At 33.8% G+C, this 25,171-nt stretch overlaps 3 protein-coding genes and 1 long non-coding RNA gene across 8 annotated transcripts; 3 read left to right on the plus strand and 1 right to left on the minus strand.

The window, feature by feature from the left end:
* Positions 1–282: 282 nt before the first annotated feature.
* LOC139867638 (PHD finger protein ALFIN-LIKE 3-like) lies at positions 283–3,938 on the plus strand. Of its 2 annotated transcripts, none has more exons than XM_071856000.1 (5): positions 283–604; positions 763–795; positions 1,874–2,102; positions 2,845–2,980; positions 3,454–3,938. In XM_071856000.1, the coding sequence occupies exons 1-5, from the start codon at positions 502–504 to the stop codon at positions 3,739–3,741; spliced, it is 789 nt and encodes a 262-aa protein (XP_071712101.1). In that variant the 5' UTR covers positions 283–501; the 3' UTR covers positions 3,742–3,938. The 2 variants fall into 2 exon arrangements, with proteins under 2 accessions (XP_071712101.1, XP_071712103.1); XM_071856002.1 differs by having other exon boundaries at positions 3,457–3,938.
* Positions 3,939–7,940: 4,002 nt separating this feature from the next.
* On the minus strand, positions 7,941–11,567 carry LOC139866067 (uncharacterized). 3 transcript variants are annotated; one of them, XM_071854194.1, is made up of 2 exons: positions 9,983–11,567; positions 7,941–8,335 (listed from the first exon to the last, which is right to left on the minus strand). In XM_071854194.1, the coding sequence occupies exon 1, from the start codon at positions 11,079–11,081 to the stop codon at positions 9,996–9,998; it is 1,086 nt and encodes a 361-aa protein (XP_071710295.1). In that variant the 5' UTR covers positions 11,082–11,567; the 3' UTR covers positions 7,941–8,335; positions 9,983–9,995. The 3 variants fall into 3 exon arrangements, with proteins under 3 accessions (XP_071710295.1, XP_071710297.1, XP_071710296.1); XM_071854196.1 differs by lacking the exon at positions 7,941–8,335 and adding an exon at positions 8,385–8,475; XM_071854195.1 differs by lacking the exon at positions 7,941–8,335 and adding an exon at positions 9,827–9,870.
* A 1,824-nt stretch (positions 11,568–13,391) lies between these two features.
* Positions 13,392–16,683, plus strand: LOC139867395 (uncharacterized). Of its 2 annotated transcripts, XR_011765820.1 has the most exons (6): positions 13,392–13,877; positions 14,042–14,138; positions 14,247–14,291; positions 14,374–14,511; positions 15,766–16,028; positions 16,482–16,683. It is a non-coding gene; the product is annotated as an uncharacterized lncRNA (long non-coding RNA). The 2 variants fall into 2 exon arrangements; XR_011765819.1 differs by lacking the exon at positions 13,392–13,877 and having other exon boundaries at positions 13,903–14,138.
* Positions 16,684–19,854: 3,171 nt separating this feature from the next.
* LOC139866678 (uncharacterized) lies at positions 19,855–25,171 on the plus strand. The gene is made up of 2 exons (XM_071854970.1): positions 19,855–21,541; positions 21,648–25,171. The coding sequence occupies exons 1-2, from the start codon at positions 19,855–19,857 to the stop codon at positions 25,169–25,171; spliced, it is 5,211 nt and encodes a 1,736-aa protein (XP_071711071.1).

Consider the following 25,171-nt stretch of genomic DNA (forward strand, 5'->3'; position numbering starts at 1 on the left):
CGTATGTTTTTTTGTAAGAAATAAGAGGAGTTAAAAAGGGGAGGATATGAAATGACGATTTGATCCTCATGTGAAAGGCATATGACTAAATTTGACAGAGAATTTTAATGCTTTTTAACGAATGGACGATTCACGAAAAAAAATTACAATTCAAAACACTATTGATGAAAAAAGAAGTTTAAGCACAATTTAGATAAATCACAAGGACTATAAGCGTAATTATTATGTCTTTTTATAATAAATCGGACTCATCACCCAAGCATCAAATCAAATCAAATACATTTAAAACCCTCTTCTATCTATCATTGGAATAATAAAATCCGACCCCAATTTTCATTCATCTCTTTCTCTCAAAACCAGTAACTGCTCTGCTACAACACTACACCGTTGTCTCTAATTTCATAATAATTTGACCTAAAAATCTCTTCAATTTCTACATTTTACATATAATAATATTATTTATTAATTATAATTATATCAGCTGACCAATTGAAGAAAAACATGGATGGAGGAGCCGGTGCACAGTATAATCCGCGCACAGTTGAAGAAGTTTTTAGGGATTTTAAAGGTCGCCGTGCCGCAATAATTAAAGCTCTTACCACCGGTACTATTATTTTATTATATCTATATATATGTATATATCTGTGTATACATATTTTATGTTTTGTCCTTTACCTTCTTCGTTCAATCTCTTATTATTCATTATTTTTTTTTTTTAATAAAAACTGATTCTGAGGTTTTTTTTTTTTTAAATTGTTGTAGAGGTTGGCGAATTTTACCGGCAGTGTGATCCTGGTTAGGGTTCTTTATTTATTTTTTAACTTATTAATTAATTAATTACTAGATATTAACATTAGTATTTAAGTTGTTATGACTGTATCCTGCATGTCAAATTCATGCAATAAGCCAAAATCAGTAGAAAATTACTGTAGTAAAATTTTTAAAAAATTTACTAGAAAAAATCAAAATCAAAACCAGAGAGTGTTAATCTGTTAAACACTTAAACATTAATGGTATATTGGTATATGTTAGTATTATATAATCCACGGTCTCATCGAAAGTGGAAATTGGTATTTAATCCGTTTTGTGGTATCCCTTTTTACCACTGAGTGTTTACTACTACATCATTGTATATTTATAGTAATGTGGGACATGTTAGTTGTTAACACTTTGTAAATGAGGTTTGACTTATGGATCAATTGCTCAGTTAGGTTACTTTTAGAATCATGTAGATTTCGATATTAAGATTACTAGCCTAATACGCAGTACTCAACACTAGGATATATATGTAATTTCTGGAAATTGATACGGACTGGTAATTGTTTTTTTAAAGATTTATTTGGTGTTAAATACCAACAGAGGCTTGTTTAAAAATGTTACAACAAGTACGCGAGTATCATTTGACATTCCCTTGATGTTATCCTGTACGTTTATGCTCACTGAGTGACATGTTATAGTTTTCGTCATATGGTTAATAATCTCCGAATTTACAGTTGCATTAAGTACACATATACGAATTTCCTTAAAAGTTCTTTTTAATAATCTTACTCTCATTGTCCACAAAAGAAATGCAAGTTCTACCTTTTTATTTCATACCTAGGACTTTCCAAACATATAACTGATATGGATTCGGTTATAATTTTGTTATTTCCATCAAGTAATGCTTAACAACTCATATCAAGTATCGCGGTGTCAAACAAATGTATGCTTGTGGGTGAAATTGTTGGGGTCCAAACTCTCGAAGAGAGTTTAAATTAATGAGATTAATTAAAGAGGCCGACATTGTTAGCTCAATCTTAACCGGTTACATTACTTTTTAAGTTATTTTTTCTGCTCTTTTTGTGTGAAAACTTGTGGACTTTGGTTGGTACAGAAAAGGAGAATCTGTGTTTGTATGGTTTTCCTAGTGAGCAATGGGAGGTGAATTTGCCGGCGGAAGAGGTGCCGCCAGAGCTGCCTGAACCGGCACTGGGTATTAACTTTGCTCGAGATGGTATGCAAGAAAAGGACTGGTTATCTTTGGTTGCTGTTCATAGTGATGCTTGGTTGCTTTCTGTCGCCTTCTATTTTGGCGCAAGATTTGGATTTGATAAAGCTGACAGGTACCTCTTTTTACTATTCGTTCTAGTCTGAGGTGTCACTTTTCATGGAAGATAGGCCCACAAGTTATAAGCTTACAATCAAATGATGTTTCACTAAGTTGCTCTTTATGTATTGAATCATATTCCTATTAATTGATATTCGACCTTAGATAAGAAACCTAATCAGAATTAGAATGTTAGTCTTAGATGCATTTGTGGATTTTATATTGTTTTGATGTTAGTTTACCTCCCAAGTAGAAGGGGCGTGACTAAATATACTCGTGTTAAAGTTTCATGCGAATAGATTTGAAGCATATTTGGAAATCGCAGTCGAAAATTAGTCCAGTTATTGAACATTGCAGTGCTTATTTATTGAATATGTTATTTAGGGTAGAATGACTAGCATATATGTTACGTTATTTCATTAAAGTATCATATACTATATACACAGTTGACAGTTGATATGGCCCTTTCCGAAAAGTGTTTCTTATGCATGTGTTTTTTTTATTACCATATATTATGTGTGTATACGACTTAAATACGAAAACAATAGGACCATGTTTTCCACACAATTAAGATTGTGAAAAGGTGTACCCTTTTATCCTGGAATATATGAATCTTTGTAGATCTGATAAGTATCAAGTAAAGAAAACCAGTTTAAGATATCTATCATGAAAAGAAGTTTAATCCTTTTCTTCGATTTTTTGGTGCCAATTATCATAAGTTGAAGTGTTTTACATTCGTTTTCCACCCTATGATGTAGGAAACGATTGTTCAACATGACCAATGATCTTCCAACTATATTCGAGGCTGTAACTGGCGCTGCAAAGAAAAGCCTGGAGGAGAAAATTGCAGGCTCTAATCACAGTACCACCAAATCAAAGTCAAACTCGAAACCGGTAAACGGATCTAAATACATCCCGTTTCGGCTAGCAATAATTTACATTTATGATTATCGAGACCAGTCTTCACATTTTGCTTTAAGGCTGTTTGCTAAAGATGGCAATATAGGAAGACTGGATGGTTTGGGTAATAGGTCTCGTTGGTCAGAAACAGTCCAGTAAAAAAATATGATCTTTTTGGTACAGGTTGAAATGGGTTCAGACGTACAGTTGGCCTAAACACTTTATATCCAAAATATTGAATATGATTAGTTTGTCAAATATTGTTACAAATTAGTTACTATTTCAAAAACGATCTAGTATTTTAAAATTAAACTGGGTAAAATTACACTTGGTGTGACACTCGACCCGTTGACTTATTTCCTTTTATAAGTTGTTTTTAAATTTACCTGTTTGGTCTGCTAGACATGTAACAATGTCCCAATCGAGTTAATTGGACGTATAAATGTGTTAATTAGTTGGTGTCTTAGCAGCGGGAACCAGAGTCTTATGGGAAGTATCCAAAGCAGCAGCCACCACTACCACCAGCAATGCAAGATGATGATGATGATGATGGGTTGGATGATGATGATGATGAACATGGGGAAACGTTGTGTGGGTCATGTGGGGAGAATTATGCAGCAGATGAGTTCTGGATATGTTGTGACAATTGCGAGAAGTGGTTCCATGGTAAGTGTGTGAAGATCACTCCAGCTAGAGCCGAACATATCAAGCACTACAAGTGCCCAACATGCACCAACAAAAGAGCTCGTCCTTGATGTTTTTTTGTACTCATATCATGTTGTGTCTTAACTATTTACTTTGATACTCTCTAACTTGTGTCTTCGAAAGTCTAATGATGTTGTTAGCCCTTTTCTTGCATGCATATTTTGACCAGCGGATCTCAGTTACAGTCTAATTTGGTCAGTAATGTGGGTAAGTTATGGTAATTACTTCTCAAACTGTGCATCATTTCAACAATTCTTGAGTTGAAATAAGTTTTCATTTAATTTATACGTAGTATTATATTATTATATTATATTATATTATTATATTATCTCTACATTTTACAAAGTATGAAGCTTAATGCTGACGTGTCACTCAGATATTCATCCTCAGCCTCTTAATCCGGGTGTAATTTCGCTAATTAATCTGGATTAATGTTAATTAATCTAAAAAAATTACACCTGTCTCCTTTTAATACGGATTAGATTCAAAACCACCACTTATCATCTCAAAACTGTCTCTCTCTTCAAAAGTGAAACCCTAACCCATTTCACCAATACCCCCAAATCGCCCGAATCGGCCCGCCACCGCTGCAATAAACCGCGTCGCTACCATCAATTAATCCGTTGCATTTTTCTCTACAAAACCGTATAAATTTTGTATACTAACACCGGAAACCGCCGAAAGTTTCTCCGGTAATTAAGCCGGCGTGATGAAGATGAAGATTAAGTTTCTCCGGTAATTAATCCATTGTTAATTAGTTACTCCGTATTTCCTATTCTCGATCTCTATGTCTTTATATTTTTACTCAACTTTTTAATTTAAAATCAATTTACAATAGTTAATTAACTCTAACCACTAACATTGCCTTTCAAAAAAAAAAAAAAAAAAAAAAAAAAAAAAAAAAAAATTTACAATAGTTAATTTGCCCATATAATTGATATTTCTATTTTATCCCACATGTTCGTGTTACTGAGGATGTAACATCTTTAGAGAGATTTGCATCTTCTTGTATATGTAGAATATAAGAATCGAGTAAAGCTTTGGTGACATCATCGAAGTGGTGGTGTGAAGATTCGTTGGCCGAAACTCACTTATAAGATTTTTAATACTTGCGGACACAAAATTAATATTTCTATTTTATCCAACCGAAGTAATGAACGTCTTACCATTGAAGGTAAATAAATCAAAGTAGAAGTGATTAAACATATAATAAGCCATGGAATTGGCGAGATGCCCTGTTATATGTGATAGTTCAAGTTATTACAATATAGAAATGACAACAAAGCAAGTGGCTATTATCACATTTTGTTTCTTTAAATTTTATGATATTGATCAATTCACTATATTTGATTATATACTTGCATATTTAAAGTATATCTGATTTATGAGTTGTACGTTCATTACTTTGTTGTTACATCAACCAACTAGATGCTTACACTTATGATTTAAAAGGAATGAGATGAGATTTATTTATAAGGAATGAGATGAGATTGGAGAAGTTGGCCGATATTTTGGAAAGACGGTGGAGGAAGCTGCGGTTAGCCTTAAAAGGTAAGTTCATAATTTGTTAGTGATGTCAAGATGTGGCAATTTTGACCCATTTGACTACAATAACATATACGGAGTATTTGACTACAATCATTGTTGCATTCTAAGGTTATTGGTGGAAAGCGCTTACGAAACTCAATTTTACCATTTCTTTAATTTCAATACATATACTACTAGCCTGAAGTGTATTCATCATTTTACTTTTCAAATACTTGTGAAATTGTGTAATACGGAGTAATTATATTTATAAGCTGTCTGCTTATTCATGGTTAAAGTGTACTTTATTTGTGTTCAAAATACAATACATGTTCATGATATTCTTTTTGGTTTTGATGCTTTTTGTATATTGGGTTCCTGGACAACGGGCTCTTGCTTTGCTTCTTCTTGCATGTGTTCTTTATAGAGCACAATATAATATTTGCCAAAATCAAAGGGTTAAAATTGAAAGTTGATAATCAAAACAAGAATGTTGACTAGGAGGGTCTTTGGGGGTTTTCGTTAGGTCCAGAACCCGAACTTCCTCTATCTCTCAGGTAAATCTAAAAAATTATAAGCTTGAATTCCTGACTTTATTTTACAAAGGTTATCTGTATATGTGAATGGGTTTTGATATTTTTTGTTTCAAAAATAAAAATATATCCCTCTTTGGTGCTATATAGTAGATTGTTGTTCATTATCACTCTCTTTAAAGCTAAAATCATTTTTTTAGCTACTTCTGAGTTGTTATTTGATTTGCAGGATGTGTCTTGACGATAACAATAATTCGGTAGTTATTGCTTGTGCAAGAGTCATTCAGTGTGTCTTCAGCTGTGATTTCAACAAGCTCTTATTCGATATGTCTGAGGTAGATTTTTTTAATGATGAGTTAAGTACCATTTTCTTAAATTAAATTTCGTTTAGTTACTCACAAGATAACTATTTGCCATCCAGAAAAGTCTATGAGAAGGATATCTGCACAGCTCCCATATTCACAGAAGGATAACTGACTTTCCTGAATATCTTGCCACAAAATTTTTATCACTCTGTTTTTGACTATTTTAGTTTTGAACTATTATCAATAACTCATTGTCGCATTCTAAGGCTATTGATTCATAGCGTTTATGAAACTCATTTTACAATTTCTTTAGTTTTAATAAATATACTACTAAAGTGTTTCGTTATTAAACTGCTATCAACAACAAATAATGTTTTACAAATAGTAATGATTACGAAAAGTATTTTTTAGAGCTACCGTGCAACGCACGGGCTCTTAAAATCTAGTATTATATTATATTATATTATACCTATATCTAAAGGACATAAGTCAAATGAATAGTGCCCAGGGGTAATTCCGACTTTACACTTTTTTATTATTATTATTATTATTATTATTATTTAACCCCAGACTTTCTCCGAAAATTCAAATCGCCCCCCAAATAGGGGGTAAAGTGTCAAATAACCATTTTCATAAAAAATCTTAAACAAACTCCCTCCAAATCTTCAACAGGTCATGTCTTCTCGCAACGAGTTAAATTTTTCTAACACCATCGTTAAACTCGAAAAATTTTTAGGAACACAATGTCACTAACTATACGCAAAACGGACGCTTTTTAAAAAACGCTAAATATTTGGGTACTTTTCATACACGTTGATTTTGCGTTAAATTTTTAAAAGTCGACAACTCCATAACGAAACGCGGAGATGCACATATATTGTTAATTTAACATAACATTTAAATCTTTCACGAGCTATACCTTTTAGTTCGACTCGAGTTGCGCTTCAACGACATCATCGTTAGCCACAGAATAATTTTACAAACTAAACGCAATAAAATACATTGAAAACCGAACCCCCGCCGCGAAGAGAGGGCTTGAAAACTAGTTACTACCATCTTAAGATGATTTTTCGACTATAATAGTTAATGCGTTAGAAGGAACTATTTTTGTGTGTGTACGTGTTTGCACGCTCAAGCATAATTTGTGTAAGATTGTTCATTTTATAGAAAGCAAAAACCTATTTTGTAACAAAATTTATGAGATACTAGAATACTCCAATGTATTATGGAGTAGAAATTACTTGTAGTATTTCCAGCCTGCATTTGTATATTTTTATGAAGTATAGAGTGTCTTATATTTCATACTTACAATTTACTATATAACTTCGTAATGAAATTTTTTTATATGATCGCTAAAACCAGCAGAACTTAAAATACTTTACTTGTACATGGGTATTATGGAATTCATGGCTATATATCCACTTGGGATTACACAAAACTTTAGAAGTCCATCTATTTATTTTTTATTTTTTATTTTTTATTTTTTTTATTTTTGCTATAGGGAACTTTTTTTGTTAACAAATTTATATATACTAAGCTAAACGTGACAGTTACAAGAATCTAGATTTTACTCCTCTTGCTTCTAAGAGGAGTGTGAATGTGTAGAGTCGGAAATCTTGTTTGTAGCTACAGTTTATTATATTTGGCAAGATCGAAATGCTCGTATGTTTAAAGGCAGGAAGATGTCTATTGTTCAACTATTTGGAAATTTTTATGCTAGTATTAGTTTGAAGTTAACGTCTGTTCGATTTCAACGAGTTGTGGCAAGTTAAGCAATTAAAGATTGCTTGGAGTATAGGTAATTGGCAAAAATACACTTTTTTAAAAACTTTTCAAACAAAATATACTTTTTAAAAAAAAATTGGCAAAATACACCATCACGGCGACCAAAATTTTGGTCGACCACCTCATAACATGGTCGACCACCTCTTTTTCAAGGTGGTCGACCAACAACTTTCAAAGGCCTGGTCGACCACAATATAAGATTGGTCGACTATGTGTAGTCGACCATCCTTACATTGTGGTCGACCATTTTTAGTCGACCACCTCATAATCATATTGTTGCAGGTACTGTTCGAGAGTAATTATACAATTCTAAATCTCAAATTCTCAAATCACTCTCTACAAATCAAATTCACTTCAGATTTATGATCTATAATCTAAACCAAATATTGTTGTTCATCAGGTTACTCAAAAACAGCCTCTCTATTCATCTTCATGTTCGAAGCTTCATCTTCATAAGCTCAAAACTCAAAATATTCATTGATGATCTTCAACAAAATCTGAGTTCAGAAAAGTATTTACAGACTAAAACATAACCTTCGTGATTGATCAGGATCAATTAACAACAACAAATCATAGCTGAATTTGATCGTGTTCATCGTTCATCATAACGTCATTCCGGTTTAGTCTCCGGAAGAATCTGAGATGATATTGCAAAAAGTAAAAAATGTACAGTTGATCACTATGATCTAGTGAATCTTTCTGCAAATTGCCAGATCCTAACTTGCTATATTGAGCTTGAATTTCGAAGTCAAAGCTTATAGAAAAAAGTCAACAGCGAATTATATAAATCAATTGGAGTGATATTTTAATTTTTTAGGTGTTAAAACCTATAAACGAGTGTTTGTTGGATCATTTTGAATATTTTTCATTCAGTAACAAGTTGCTAATTCGATCAAAATCTTACAGAGTGATGTTTGGAAAAAAAGTGTCGTAGTCGACCAATCTTATATTGTGGTCGACCAGGCCTTTGAAAATTGTTGGTCGACTACCTTGAAAAAGAGGTGGTCGACCAAAAATTTGGTCGCCCTGATGGTGTATTTCGCCAATTTTTTTTTGAAAAAATGTATTTTGTTTGAAAAGTTTGAAAAAAAGTATATCTTGGCCAATTTCCCTGGAGTATAGCTTAATTGTGACTGGGTTTGGTGTTTGATCCAAATGTCTATATGATGTATTGGGTTTGTTTCTTGGGTTGCAAAGCACGATTGTAACTCTTGGGCTGATTTGTATCTGTTTTTATTATTTTTAATAGAAGTTTGGGTAACTCTTTACTAAAAAAATATATTCTATGAACAACTTTAATATAAAACTAAAGAAAATTAATTGCGTACGCATGACAAGATTGTGTGTAAGACAACCGTATATATAAACAGTAATTGTAACAATATAATAAACTTAAAAGATAAGGGGATGATTCTTACACACACTTTTTTTATCCTCACACACCAATTGAGTATTATTAGAAGAGTAAAATGTTAAAATAGGTGTGTGAGGATCAAAAAAGTGTGTGTGAGAATCATCCCCAAAAGATAACCTCTTAAATGTTATCTAGCCCCACCAAACTCATTGTTAAGGTTCCAAAATTCCAAAAACATTAGAAAAGTGGCCCAAATTTTCTTCACCCATCAACATCTGCTTATAGATAATGCTAACTTAATAAAATTTCATGAAATATAACAGAAGCAATGTGGGTCCTGATCCTTTACCAACCAAACTTTAATATTATTAGATTCCTACTTCCTAATCCATTATCTACTCCATGGATAAAGATCCAAGATCTTAAAAGCATTTGAAAAGCAAAAGTGATACTTATAAGTGCCAACCTAGTTGAGCATTCAATTATAAAGATATTGACATTTTGGGATATACTATAAGATAAGCTTGTAAAAGTGACGAGATATAAACATTAAAAAAAAAAAACTAAATAATATGTATATCATAGTAACAAGTTATACCATACTCATTAACAACTTATATTATGATGTGGAACAGTGGAAGCCATTTTTATTATGATGTACAAATCATTTTCCTAATCCTGGAATCACAAACATTGCAAAAACTAAGAACCAATGATCGATAACATCATAATAGGCAATATGTAACTACATGAATAGTAAAATATCCTAGAAACCAAGAGAATTGAATACCTTGGTTATCTTTTCATTGTATCAGGTCTTCTTGATTCTTAGTCGAAAGCCGTTTAAGAAGCTCATAAGTTGTTATCATGGTAGTTGCAGACATAGACATCGAAGCCCATCGCGGACCTAAACCTCTATAAAACGCCATCCATCCACCTTCGCGTACTAAATTTCTCACAGTTTGTCCAACTGTTGGACCTTTCCTCCCATTATTATCATCACTATTATCAAAAACCTGTAATCTTGTCTTAATTGTATCCAACGGCATTGTAACTAAAGCCGATACACCACCTGCCATAGCTGCACTAACACCTTGAACTGCCATTACAGTTCTTGAATCAGGTCTAAGAGCAATCGCACACCCATTTTCATTACTATCATCATCTTTCCTATACACATATGACCCAATTCCACCCCAAACAAGTCTTTGAGAAACAGAATACGACGCCCACCAAACTGCATTTGATGGTGCATATGTCATTACTGATATACCAAAACCTCTATATAAACCTCTAGGCCCATCAGTTCTAAGAATTTTTCTAAAAGCATCGATCCCATTCATATATTTACACGAATTCACCGAACTCGAGAATTTAAATTTGCTGTAATCATTTCCTTGAACCATGAGTCGTTGACTTACAACATCAATCGGTGTCCAAACAAGCTGTGCAGCCAATGAGGCGGTTAACCCAGCTGTCGCATTAGCAATTGTAGCAGCAGCAGATTCTGAAAACCCTAATTTAACAGTACTATTTCCAACATTACTCTTAGTAATCTCAAGTGCTGTCATGTATAACGCACGAGCTGGAATCGTTCCAATTAATGAAGTCCCAAACCCTCTATACAAGCCTCGTAAACCTTCAAACCTTAAAATCGGAAAAGCAGTTTTGAAACTCGATAAATGCGAGGAAGAAACTTGCTGTCTGGTTTTCAAAACCACTACAGGATAAAGTGTAGCTGATACACCTGAAAACAGCCCTGCACCTAGGAAGAAAAACTTCGTTTTATCGAGCATCTCCCAATCGATTTCTTCTGGTTTATGAACGATTTGATTCGATGAAGATTCATCCTCAATAGTACTTAAATTCATATTCTCTTTCGGTTTCATATGATTCCAACAACACTAAAATCACACATTCAATTATGATTTCACTTACCATATGCTTCTCTCTATAACTAATTACTTTCACCGAATAATCAATTAAAAAACAGCACGTAAACCTAAATCCGGAATCTATAACCGTAAATTAACAATCAAGCTAATAATCGGTTAATACAAGTCATATGGATATAACTAAAATTACATCTAATTATATAACCGGTAACATCAATAATTAAAATAATAACGGCTAACAGAATAATAAACGAGCTCCTAAATAAATCCTTTACCAAAACCTAATTTTCAGAAAAATCTAATAACGTCTAACATGTTTAAAACTGTTAGTATTACCGTTAATTTCGTTAATTGCCGTTCCGATGAACAAGTAACGGCTGTTAACGAGATAACGATGTTCGCCGGTGAGGAAAGAATGAATAGAATCAGTAATCAGAGTGAGAGATCAGAGAATTGTGAATTTTGATGGCAACGAACGAATACGATGGAAGAGGAGGGAGGCAAGGAGACTAAAAATGGAAAATTAAATAAAAATGGAAGAAAGAAAACAACCCGCATGTACTGACACGTGTAGGTTGCCGGTAACAGAAACTATTTTTGTCGTCTTCCTCTTACAGTAAAAATTCAATTAAATTTTTTGCGTAATGGGGAATTCAATAAAAATTCAATTCAATTCAATTTTAAATTAAAAATAGAGTTAATTATATCATTAGTCCCTGTAGTTTACCCTAAATTATACCGAAAGTCCTTTTCTTTCTAAATATATACCGGTAGTCCCTATGGTTTTAAAATGAACAGTGATGGTCCAAAACCTAATGTCGGTGGTCCCTATCACTAACAATTGTTAAAAAATTCCGTTAAATTCAATCACATGTCTAATATGCGAGGGTAGAATTGTCATTCTGTCTCATTTATCTCATCAACCACCTGCAACTATTTTCATCTTCAATAATGGAGAACCCTAATTATATCTTCACAACATCTAAAATCAAGAAATCTAACCCCCTTCACTATCACTATACTAAATTAAACAAATACTTGTACATCATCGTCACCAAAAAAAACTTTGACCTTTGTTCACACTTTCATTGCACCATCTGATTCTCGAACCACATAAGCATAAAATCAAACCCTTTTTTAACATAGAAACATAAATAGATCTAGGATTCATCTTCTTTGGACTCAAAGAATTATAACAAAATAATTTTATAACTTCTATGAACATAAAGAATCCAAATTCCAAAGCTCCTAAATTACAAAGCTACGACGACGACTAATTATCCGACACCAACGCAAGCTACGATGGTTGACGCCACTTCACCGTCATCTGAGAGGTGCGATAACTATAACTACGGTTGATTTTGGTACCAATCGCCGCAAATAACTTGATTTGAAACACGAAAACACAAAATCAATCTTTCATATCTCCGTTTTCTCACAACCAACAACTCCGGCTAGATCTAGATCCAAACGGTTCCTGATTTCGGTGACGAACAGTGGCATAAGAATTGTAATCTACACTACCACCGTCGATTTAAGGTTTTGGTGGTTGTTTTTTGGGTGTTCTCCGGAAATGAAAATCATCGATGGTAGGTGTTTTCCACAACGTCATGGTTGTCCTTTTATATAAATAATTGATTGATAAAAGGCGTGAACTATAAGTAAAAGTTAGAATTTTATGAGTGAGTTACAACTGTTTTTCTCTGCATCATCACCCGTAAGGATTAAATCTTCATCGAAAAATGGGAACAATTCTAATTTGTATGTATGAGCTGTTAGGTTTTTAATTTAATTGATTAGTTAGGTTTTTAATTCTAATACATTATTTGATTATAGGTGCTATAAAAAATGAAGTGACAGAGTGAAGATTTTAGGGTTTTTGAAAGAGAAAGATTTAATGACTAAAATACCCATCATGTGCAATGTACGTGTACTTGTTTAATGCCAAAACTGACGTTAGATATGGATCAACGTTGTGCATTTTAAAAACAATATGGACTACCTGTATAATTTTAAAAAGAAAAGGACTATCTGTATAACTTTGAGGAAACCATAGAGACCAACAGTATAATTAACTCTTAAAAATCTATCTATAATCTATCTATATCTATAATCTATCTATCTATCTATCTATCACCTCTTATAAATCGTGAAGGTCCACGTGTCAATTCTTAATTACTCCTTAATCATGAAATCCTATGTGTTAAATCAGTGATTAATCACAATTATCCCCAATTTATCAACAAATAATCCACGTATACATCTCAGATCGTGTATCCAAAATCAAGCAGAAGTATTCCCAAAACTTTCATCTCCCTACGGCTCATCTCCGATCCATCTACTACAAACCTGATATATTAATTGCTTCAACGTGTCAATAGATGGTTATATGAATTGTGGTAAATCAAATGCAATTGATCTAACAAAAAACCAAGCCCCATTAGAAGCTTTGATCATCTCTCTTCTATCAGACAATTCAATCATGCTTACAGTCAAAACAAATATGTAAGTAAAGATACATTTTTAATATCAATTCTTCACAAATGCATTGATGAAATCAATGTGTGTTTTGTTGTAATTCTAAATATTAGGGTTTTAATTTCAGATGAATGCAACAAATTTCTTCTTTTTTATCTTATCCTTAAATATAATTGCTATACTATGTAAGTTGATTATATTGTTTACAAAGTTGTGATGATGTAACTTCATTAACATTGGTATATGCATTGTTCTATCGAATTCATCTTTCTTGAGCAAAAGCAAGCGACAATTATCAACCACTTCATAGCGGTACGTCATTATTATTAGGGTTTATACTACATATTTTATTTGTTTATAGTAATTGATACATGAAATTAGGGCTAAATTTACAAGCTTATGGTTTGATTGCTTATTAGCTTTTAAAAGATATTATTTATATGTAACTGTCAACTGATTTTGTTACCGTCTGAAAGCATCTGAGTTTGGAAGATGCATTGCTTATGTTTCTGGAGGTTGATAGTACAGTCACAAGACTCACAACCATGATTTCAACTGATATATAAAGAAAAGGTATGAATATGTACTCATGCATGTCTCTTTGTAAAGATATGAATATGAATGTATAAATCTAAGGTTAGTTCATATGGGCAGATGTTTGATTGATTTTGTTGTTTTTAGGATCTTGGGGTAGACGTTAAATAAAATCTATGACACCAAATCAAGGTAACTTATATATTTTATTTAACTATGATTATCAATTTTGTAAATGTAAATGTATGTCACAATTGTTAGTATTGATTTGTAGATTGAGAGTTACGGGCTTCCATGACGTATTACTTAGATTCCTATATTTGCTCTTGGACGTGCTCAAGTTTTTTTTTAACTTATATGCATATTCTGCACATTACAATGAATCTCAAAGTTCCTACCTACCGCTCAACAGGTTTAGCTTCTTAATATGCTTTCTTTTGTTATTCATACAAAAACTACCATACCCATTTCACAAATTATATGATCATTTGTAACAAAAAAGTGTAGCACCGAGTTTGAGATTCATCTTTTCAATACGGAGAAGTGGAAATTAGTTTTAAATCATACATATTTTTATTGGATTGCTTATAATCCACTATATGTGACAGAGTATGACGCCTCTGCTCACACTATTAGTTCTCTGTAGGATGTGTTTTGGTAGACTCTCAAACAGTTAGCGGTAGAGGTTCTTTGTAATTGCATGTAAGGCGGTTAGGAAACCTGCCAAATTGGCTTTGGGTCAAAATCCATAACTCTATTACTTGGGAGGGCATGGGTTGGGTTGACCCAGAACATTTTGTTTGTCACTCGAAGTTCTTCATAGATAGTTAACTGTATCAAATGCTATAGTAAGTTTGACATCAAAGTAAATGTTCTTCCTGTTTACCTTCAAGGTTCTGTTACTTTTTAAGCTATTTTTCATTACCCATTTGCTAAGGCATACATTTTTAAACTAAAAAAAAAAAGCAATTCCTAAGTGAGATATTAGGACGGTTGATATATGTAATAGGTGTACAACTACTGTAACTAAAATTTTGCAATTCATTCCCGAATCATTTATAATGTATTTTCTGGCCTTCTCTAAACATTATTTTTTATAAATTGTCAACAGAATCTACCCATTCACAAGTAAATCGGTCGACATTGCCGTCTTTAGTTATCAAGTGAAATGGAGTACTAAAATTCGATTAAGAGCCACTCTATCAAAATAGAGGTTGCTATAATATTAACGGGAACAAGTCAATATTGTATTGCTCTAAAATTAGAGGTGCCACATATTTTGAGTTGACCGGTGGACTTTTTTATCCAAAGCTTTATGTTTTTTGTACTATTGACTTGTCAATACAAATTGCATTGCTATAATAATATAAGGATCATGATTACACATTCATGGAAGTAATGAGAGTAATGTTACACGGTGCAAGTTTGTTACGACAAAAAAAGACACATTGCTATATAGACTGGTTGTTTCCCTAATTTAGTTACTTAGCCAATGGTAGTGTTGCGTTAGTAGTGTTACATGGGCAGTACTCATGTATATATTTTTAAATTTGTGAAATCTCAGTATATATTTGTCGTTTTTCAGGAATTCCAGTATACATATGTAGATTCTACTTTATTTATTAACAATATTTTTGATAGAGCTATATCTTATTTATCTTTTTAGGCATTCAAGTTGAATATGTTAACTTTTGATGTGAAGTTGTAAAGCTAAACTGTGGGCAGTGGTTATCAAATGGATCAAAACGAAAGCATAGTAGTTAAAGCTCGAAAAATGGGCTCCAGACAGAATCTGAATGGCTATCAAGATGGGTCAAACATGTTATGTTCTGATTATACAGGCACGCTTAAATGCCTGAGGGCAAAAACCATAACATTTATCATCGTCAAAGAGTTATTGCAATGGTGCATCAGAGTTTCCTTAAACTGGTACGTATACTATACAAAAATATGCAAATTAATCCATAGTTTTATCATACATCTGATTCAAATTCATAGTCAAATTCTAATCAAGGTATTGACCACGATAGATGTGGGTATGATACTATGAACATGGATTAATCAATGTAAAAGGAATGGTTTCAACCAATTTTTAAGAAAGCATAATTTAATATCACATTTCGCCACATATAGTAGTCAATATACACAAATTTCAATTATAACATGTATATATTTTTTTTTATCGATGTGCATGTATGTATCAATATGTATTAGCAGGTATAAACAAAGGGTATGAAATTATCAATCTGTATGCATCAATATGTATAGTCAAGATTTATGAAGCCCAAATGGTTTAACAAGGCTATCATATTATTCATTTTTTATTGCACTCTGAAACTTCACTTACACTTGTATATTCTTTGTGGGTCGAAATGTGTTCAGCGCAAATGGATGCTCAACTTCTGGAGTAGCTCAACTAGCATTGGTGAAATGAACACATATATGTAGAGTGTAATTTCTTATTCATAATAACGGTTACAAACTTTTAATTGGTTCAAGTTGAACATGTTGTAGACAAATTTCTATACGAGTTTCTTAGTTCATTTACATACTTTGACCAATTTAGACAACTGACCTATTTGAATAACACCATTTTGTTTTACTTATGTTTGTACATTGTCACACCAACAATCTACGAAATATAATGCCTTGATCTCAATAGTGCAGCTTCACTAATGAATGGTAGTCATTGTAATTGTGTAATACAAATAATCGTTACCAGTGATAACGCATTCGGTACCAATGATAACGCATTCAAATACTTTTTTTAGTTGCCGTGCAACGCACGGGCTCTTAAATCTAGTAAATTATAAATTGTGAACTACTCCGTATATGTCAGAATCTATACCGGTACTAGAGGTGTCTTTTAGGCTTTTATCATAGGTAAGATAAGTAATCGCATAGTCTTAAATTTAGAAGGGTTTAAAATTTTAAATATATAAATATTTTTGTTTAATATATTTAATTAAATCAAATAAAAAATTGTCAATTAAAGTTAAAATACCTTATTTTTAATAGTTAAATACAATGTAAGTAAATAAATAGATAAATTGGATTATTATTTTTTTATGCGTAGTAAAAAATTTTAACGTATATATGGGCACATTTTTATTTTCGTCTAGGGCCTTTAAATTGTTGAGACGACTGTGCCGGTACCGAAATATCATAGTAACCGTATCGGTATATGTTTCTAATTTACACTAAAATTGGTATGAGTACTATACCGATTCGGTACTGATAAGAAAACTGAGGTACAAAATAAAAGGACGAAGTATTAGTAACTATGGTCCATATTAGAAAATAAAAAATATAACGGAAAAAATTCACTACTTTTTCACATTGAAGGAAAAAACAGTAACTTAGATTGTTCTGCTAGTCCATTTACATTCTTACTTAATGGACAAATCTTCGTTTATCTTTCATTACCCATGACCCTAGTGTGTCACTGCAATTGCGGTTAATTCGTTATCATTGGATAAGTTATTAGGAATATGACAGAACGGAAGACTAAGGAAAGAAAGAAGAATGCAACAAAATGCAGGCACATTCGATAGATATTATATGGAAGATGAATACTCATAACCACTGAATTAGATATACAATATGTGCATATTAATTAATTAACAACTATACACAAATTAAAGGGTTAGTTTAGCTACTTTAATACAGTTAACATCGATCAAGTAAAACTCGATATACATGTAAGATTTTGTTATTATATGGTATTGGTACCGAAAAACCGGTAACAAAACTGATACCAAACCAATATCGATACCGTTAATTCAGTATGTTATTCGGGATAAGGTTTGCTCTTTTTTCAGTATCGTACTATGTGGTTCAGTAAGGTGTTAGTATCGATACCATCCCAACAATCCGTAGTATGATGTAAGGAATTTTAAATGTTTCCCGTACGTAAATGTTGTAATTTGCACATGAGTAATGATATATCCACCAATTTAATTATCTTTATTTTCATCCTACTTAATTAATTGCTTTTTTTTTTCTTGACAAAAAACGTAAACTTTATAAACAATAGAACACTACATCAAACCAATGAAGACCTAACACGAGATACAACGCAGAACAAACAAACCAACCAACAAACACAATAAAAGCTAACAAACCGAGCAAAAACGAACTCAAAACACATCAACCAACTAAACTAAAAACATGCAACGAGACCCAAATAAACTACCAAAGAAAACTACAGATAGACGAGTAAAAAGCCGAATAACCAACGTGATTTTGTTATTGATAATTATGATCATTACAAGGTATGATATATATATAAATTACAATTACACTTTAATCCCTCTAATATATACACACATGCACATTTACTTAATGGTCTAATATTCCACCACAGGATAAATCTTGATGATGACAGTGGCTTGGCGAAAACATCTGTGATTTGATCATCAGTTGTTATGAACTGAAATGATAGCTTCTGTTGTGCGTCTCTATCTCAAACAAAGTGGAAATTCACTTCTACATGCTTTGTACGTGCATGAAAGAGTGGATTTGCTGATAAGTACGTGGCACTGATTATCACACCACAAAGTAGGAATCTTTTTAATTGACACTCGAAGCTCACACAATAAATCTTGTAACCATGTAAGTTCAGCAACAGTGTCAGCTAAAGCATTGTATCCAGATTCTGTTGACGATTGAGATACAATCATTTGTTTACGAGTAGACCATGATATAAGGTTTGATCCCAAAGACATAGCATATCCCAAATTAATCTCCGAATAACGAATTTTGCAACCTTGGGTATTAGTAACTATGGTCCATATTAGGAAAAAATATTACGGAATCAAATTTACTATTTTTCACATTGCAGGAAAAAACATATAACTTGAAAACATACAACTTGATTGTTCTAGTCCTTTTGCTTTCTTTATTACTTAATAGACAAATATTCGCTTGTCACATTCGAGAGATATGAGATATTATGTGGTGGATGAATACTTATAACCACTAAATTAGATATTCAATTTGTGCAAATGAGGTAACAACAATTGTACGCAAATTAAAGAGTTAGTTTAGCTACTTAAATACAGTAGTTTTGAGCTAACATCGACCAAGTAAAGTTCGATCGATATACATGAAAGATTTCGGTATTATATGGTATTGGTACCGAAAAATCGGTAAAGATACTAATACCAAACCGGTACCGTTAATTTACTATAGTAATCGGGAAAGGGTTTGGTCAACCTAACGACATGCGCCACGAAATAAACACGCCAACAAACCGATCATATATCACCCGCGCTGAAATTCTTCAATAATGATTGAAGAAACATACTAAAAACGTAAACTCAATTAATTGTTGACACTAGATTATGTCAACTAATAATCAGAGGAGAAAGAATAATTATTGGGATATAAGGGAGTTTTGGACCAAACCCATGTGAGATAAAAACTTAATTCCCAAACTGATGTATTCTTAAAAGTATTTCCCTAAAGCAATACATTTTTTATTTTAGTTATACTTTAAACCCGCATAAATATAATTTTATGTATTTAAAAAAATTTATAGTAGGCATTAACACTTTCGCTCCATCATTTCACCGTCCCCTCTCCTCTCTAAAATTACGTATCTTTCTATCATGCATCAATTCTTTTTTCCTCCTTTACCAAATTAAAAGCTCAGGCGATTTCTGGCGATCCATTGCCAATTATCATTCTGTTCAAACTGATCGTATTTTTCTAATCTGCTGCACTTCGATTCCCATCGATCCCTCTTTGGATCATGGGAAAAAATTCTGGGGGAAAGAAGAAAAAAGGGGCTGCTACTGCGACTAGGGTTTTGCGAAGTCGAACAATCGGTGGAGAAGAGGAATTGCACGATAGCGATGATTCAATCAAGTCTGTTAATAAGGATGATGAAGCCAATCACACGGTGATGTTTCAAACAGTGGATCCATTGACAGGTTTACCTATTAATTTACATGTTTATAAATCTAATGATGATGAGTCTGTTAGTGTCCATTCGGCCGACTTAAATGAAGTTATCCCAAAGCATGCGAATAAGGTTTTGGATGATTATGAGTTTCCAGAGCTGATCGGTAACAATAACAATTTTCGTAGTTCCTCCTCTTCAAGTGCTAAAGTGATTTCTCCGAATGGTAAAACCAACCCGTTGGCCAACCAATCGGGGGAAGTGCCGAAAGATAAGATTGTTAATGAGGAAGATATCAATGTGAATTCTACTCATGTCTCTCCACATGATTCACCTTATGCAGGTGTGCAAGGGAGTATGATAGGGTCGTTTGCTGAGGCTTTAAATGGGAACAGTCAAAAGTCAAACAAAAAAGTGAACTTCCGTTTTATTGAGCCATTATCTAATAAAGAGGAAGATATAGATATTGAATTACCAATTTCATCAGTATTGGAAGTAAATGAACGCTACAGTAATACTCTTTATGGTTACTTCTTGGGCAAAAGAATAGCATATCCGGTAGTGAAAAATTATGTTACAAATGTTTGGAAGAAATTTGGTCTTGAGAAAATCATGATGAATGCACGGGGTTTCTTCTTTTTTAAGTTCACTTCCGAGTCTGGTTTGAAAGGTGTATTAGAATCCGGTCCATGGATTATTCGATCAAGTCCTATTATTCTTAATGCTTGGACACCCGATGTTCCTTTAACTAAGGAGGATCTAACTCGTGTACCGGTATGGGTGAAAATTCATGACATCCCTATTGTTGGGTTTACAGAGACGGGGTTGAGTATGATAGCGTCAAATATTGGTACCCCGATGACTTTAGATTCTTACACAAGCACTATGTGCTTAGAATCATGGGGTAGGCCAAATTTTGCAAGAGCATTGGTTGAAATTTCATCTGAAAAGGAAATGCAGGAAACTATTCGGATGGCTATACCAAACATTAATGGCACAAGCAAAACTGTTTGTTCGCTAAGAGTGGAGTTCGAATGGAAACCTCCTCGTTGTTCGTGTTGTGTTACTTTTGGGCACAAAGACTCACATTGTCCTAAATCTGTGATTACAATTGATAATCAGCAAGTTAAGCAAGCCAAGGATAAGGATGGTTTTGAAACTGTTGGAAGTAAAAAATCTATTAAAGTGCTGAGTAAAAAACAAGTTGGGGCTACTGGTTTTGCAGTACAAAATAAAAAACAAACGCTTGTTTATCGCCCGGTGAAGAAGACTAACGAGGATGTAAATAGGCGTGCATCTACTAGTACTCCTAAAACCAGTACTCATGAATTGCCTACTGATGGTGTTGCCATTAAGAACCCTTATGAGATTCTGAATGATTTAAATAATGATGATGCTAGAGAGGGTGAGCATGTAGGATCGCCGAACGTGTTGGAAGATGAGTTAAGTGACTTAGAAGCAAATGTTGATGAAACCTCTATTTTTATGGAACAAAAGACTGGCGGGGCAAGCACTCCGGGAAAGAAGGTTTCCGATGGTTAGTTTCGGGTCCTGGAATATAAGGGGTCTGAATCTTCACCCCAAACAAAAGGAGATTCAAGAGAGTGTTCTTAAAAATAATCTATGTTTATGTGCGGTTCTAGAAACTCATGTTGATATCTCAAAACTAACGGATATTTGCTCAAAAGTCTTTCCAGTATGGAGTTGGGTTTCGAACATGTCTGTTTGTAGTGGTGGAACTCGTATAATTCTTGGTTGGAATCCAAATGTAGTGAATGTTATGGTGCTTAATATGACCCATCAAGTTATTCATTGTTTGGTCAAGACCCTAAGTGGAGGTATCCAGTCATTCGTTTCCATTATTTATGCTGATAACTATTATATTACTCGTCGTCAGTTATGGCAGGATCTTTGTATGCACAAGGGTTTTGTGGGAAATCATCCTTGGGTCTTAATGGGAGATTTTAATGTCTCTTTAGATCCGGATGATTCGAATGCCGGTAGTTCTCGAATTACTATTGCTATGAGGGAGTTTCGGGAATGTGTGGAATACCTTCGAATGAGTGATGTAAATCATGTTGGTCTACACTTTACCTGGAACCAAAGTCCTTTTTCGTTGAATGGAAAGCTTAAAAAGATTGACCGTATTATGGCCAATGATAAATTTATTGAGGATTATGGTAATGCTTTTGCTATATTTCAACCTTATGGAATATCGGACCACTGTCCTGCCATTTTGAAATTTCCCACTACTAATCGAGCGCGTCATAAACCTTTCAAGTTTGGTAATTTTATCGTTTATAAAGAAGGGTTTGATGATATTGTTATAAAGGGTTGGCGTAGAGTTGTGGTTGGTCATAAAATGTTTCAAGTAGTGAAAAAACTTAGATGGTTGAAGAAACCCCTCCGAAACTTAATGTGGAAGAAAGGTAACCTTCACATACGGGTGACCAAGCTTAAAAAAGAGCTTGACGAAGCTCAAACGGCGTTAGACAGATGCCCTTTTTCGATGGAGCTAAGAGAAGATGCAAGTTGTTTGTTGCGTGCATACAATGAAGCAGTCTTAGAAGAAGAAAGGTTCCTAAAGCAAAAATCGAAAATTGAGTGGTTAAGAGTTGGAGATAACAATAGTAGCTATTTTCATAAAATTGTGAAGGGCAAAATTCATAGAGGTCGAATCACTGCTATCGAAAATGCGCAAGGAACTCTGGTGGAAGATGTTGCAATTCCGAATTTGTTTGTTGAACATTTTACTCACTTTCTTGGTACTACTACTGTAAACGCGGGCAACTATATCCCTGACTCGCTTTTTATTAAAAAATTAACATCTAATCAGGCGTGCAGGATGATAAGGCCAGTTGTTCCTAGTGAAGTAAAATCTGTAATTTTTGATATGGGTAATAATAAATCCCCGGGACCAGATGGCTACACAGCGGAGTTCTTTAAGTCTTCTTGGGATATTATTGGCGATGAGATTGTTGATGCTGTTCAAGATTTTTTCCGTAATGGACAGTTGCTTTCGGAGTTGAATCATACTGTTATTGTTTTGTTACCTAAGGTTCAATCCCCTAGCAAGGTTAATGATTATCGTCCTATAGCGCTTTGCAATACTTTATATAAATGTATCAGTAAGATTATCGCTAATCGAATTAAAGACAGCTTGGATGATATCATTAGTGAAAACCAGTCTGCATTTGTTCCGGGTCGGCGTATATCTGATAATATTTTATTGACTCAAGAATTAATGCGGAACTATCATTTGTCAGCGGGTTCCCCTAGATGTGCGTTCAAGGTGGATATTCAAAAGGCTTATGATACCGTGGACTGGTCGTTTTTGAAGACTATTCTAGCTCGATTTGGGTTTCACACAAAAATGATCCGATGGATTATGAATTGCGTGTCATCAGTTTCTTTCTCGATAAATATAAATGGTGAGCTTCATGGTTTTTTTAAAGGAAAGCGTGGTCTTCGACAGGGTGATCCGATGTCTCCATATCTTTTCACTTTGGTTATGGAGGTTCTTACTCTTCTCCTGATTCGCAATGCTAATAATGAGTGCTTTAGGTACCACCCAAAGTGTGATGATCAGAAGATTATCAACCTTTGTTTTGCAGATGATTTATTTGTTTTCTCACATGCTGACATCAATTCAGTTCAAGTCATCAGCTCGGCTTTGGAGGAATTCAAAAGTTGGTCCGGTTTAATGCCAAGTTTGCCGAAAAGCACTGCTTTTTTTGCAAATGTTACGTCTCACATTAAAGAGCAGATTCTTATTTTGTTGCCTTTTGAGGAAGGATCTCTTCCCATTAAATATTTGGGTGTGCCTTTAATTGCATCAAGACTATTCTATACTGATTGTAAAGTTCTTGTTGATCAGGTAAAGAGTAAAATTAATAGTTGGAAAAACAAGTTTCTTTCTTTTGCAGGCCGGGTGCAATTAATAAGTTCTGTTCTTTCTTCAATGCAAATTTACTGGCATTCTGTGTTCTTGCTTCCTAGTGCTATTATTAAAGAAATTGAATGCTTGATGAGAGGGTTCTTATGGTGCCAGGGCAGCATGAAGAAAGGTAAAGCTAAAGTTAAATGGGATGATGTATGCAAGCCTAAAGAGGAAGGAGGTTTGGGCATTCGACGTTTGAAGTATTGGAATATTGCCCTTTTAACGACTCATATTTGGAGTATCCTTTCTCATAAGGAGTCTATTTGGGTGAGGTGGGTTCATTCATATTGGCTTAGAAATAGTAATTTTTGGGATGTCTCGATTCCTACGAATGCGAGTTGGGGTTGTCGTAAACTTTTAAGCATGCGTGATGTCTTACGCGGACGTTTTCTGCATGAGGTTGGAAATGGCGTATGTACATCTGCTTGGTTCGATGAGTGGTCTGATTTGGGACCGCTTATTTATGTTGTTCGTCGTAGAAATATTACTCAAGCTGGCATGCATTTATCTGATTCAGTCGCTGACATTATTAATAATGGAGCGTTTATTTGGCCGGCTGAGTGGGTTGAGAGATTCTCAATTCTAAATAATTTGGCGCCTCCTGTTTTATCGAATAATATTGATATTGTGAAGTGGAGAGATATTTATGATGCAAAATGTGATTATTCCATCCAACAGGTCTGGGAGTACATTCGGCCACGTGCAAATAAAGTCCCATGGTTTTCGGTGGTTTGGTTCTCCCAATGTATTCCTAGGCATGCTTTCATTCTTTGGCTTCTTATGGGAGAAAGGCTAAAGACTCAAGACAAATTGAAGGCCTGGGAAATTAGGCAAGGTGATATTATCATTTGCTCTCTATGTAACTTAATCCCAGATTCTCATGAACACACTTTCTTTTCGTGCCCATTTGCTTCGCAAGTTTGGTCTTTAGTGCTTACTCATATGGACTTTCCTATTAGTAGTCATAACTGGAAGGATTTTATGTTGTTGGTTTGTCCTTTTGCTAAAAGGAATATTGCGAGAATTGTTATTATAAAGCTTCTGTTTGCTGCTACGGTCTATTTTGTTTGGCAAGAACGGAATAGAAGGGTGTTCAAGAAGGGTAAACAGTCTCCGGTTCAGGTCTTTGAGTCGATATATTCTACCGTCAGACTAAAGTTGATGAGTTTTCGGTGGAGGTCGACTGCTAATTCGCTTAGGCTCAAGTCAGATTGGAAAATTTCTTAA

The sequence above is a fragment of the Rutidosis leptorrhynchoides genome, chromosome 9 (genome assembly GCF_046630445.1).
Source record: "Rutidosis leptorrhynchoides isolate AG116_Rl617_1_P2 chromosome 9, CSIRO_AGI_Rlap_v1, whole genome shotgun sequence".
Classification (NCBI taxonomy): domain Eukaryota; kingdom Viridiplantae; phylum Streptophyta; class Magnoliopsida; order Asterales; family Asteraceae; genus Rutidosis; species Rutidosis leptorrhynchoides.

Bases quoted from the DNA above. Each gene is read 5' to 3' on its own strand.
- LOC139866067 (XM_071854194.1), bottom strand. From the start codon at position 11,081: ATGAAACCGAAAGAGAATATGAATTTAAGTACTATTGAGGATGAATCT.
- LOC139866678 (XM_071854970.1), top strand. From the start codon at position 19,855: ATGGGAAAAAATTCTGGGGGAAAGAAGAAAAAAGGGGCTGCTACTGCG. The intron at 21,542-21,647 runs GTTAGTTTCGGG...GTGCGGTTCTAG, and splicing joins GGGAAAGAAGGTTTCCGATG to AAACTCATGTTGATATCTCA.
- LOC139867638 (XM_071856000.1), top strand. From the start codon at position 502: ATGGATGGAGGAGCCGGTGCACAGTATAATCCGCGCACAGTTGAAGAA. The intron at 796-1,873 runs GTTAGGGTTCTT...TGGTTGGTACAG, and splicing joins TTACCGGCAGTGTGATCCTG to AAAAGGAGAATCTGTGTTTG. The intron at 2,103-2,844 runs GTACCTCTTTTT...CCTATGATGTAG, and splicing joins GGATTTGATAAAGCTGACAG to GAAACGATTGTTCAACATGA.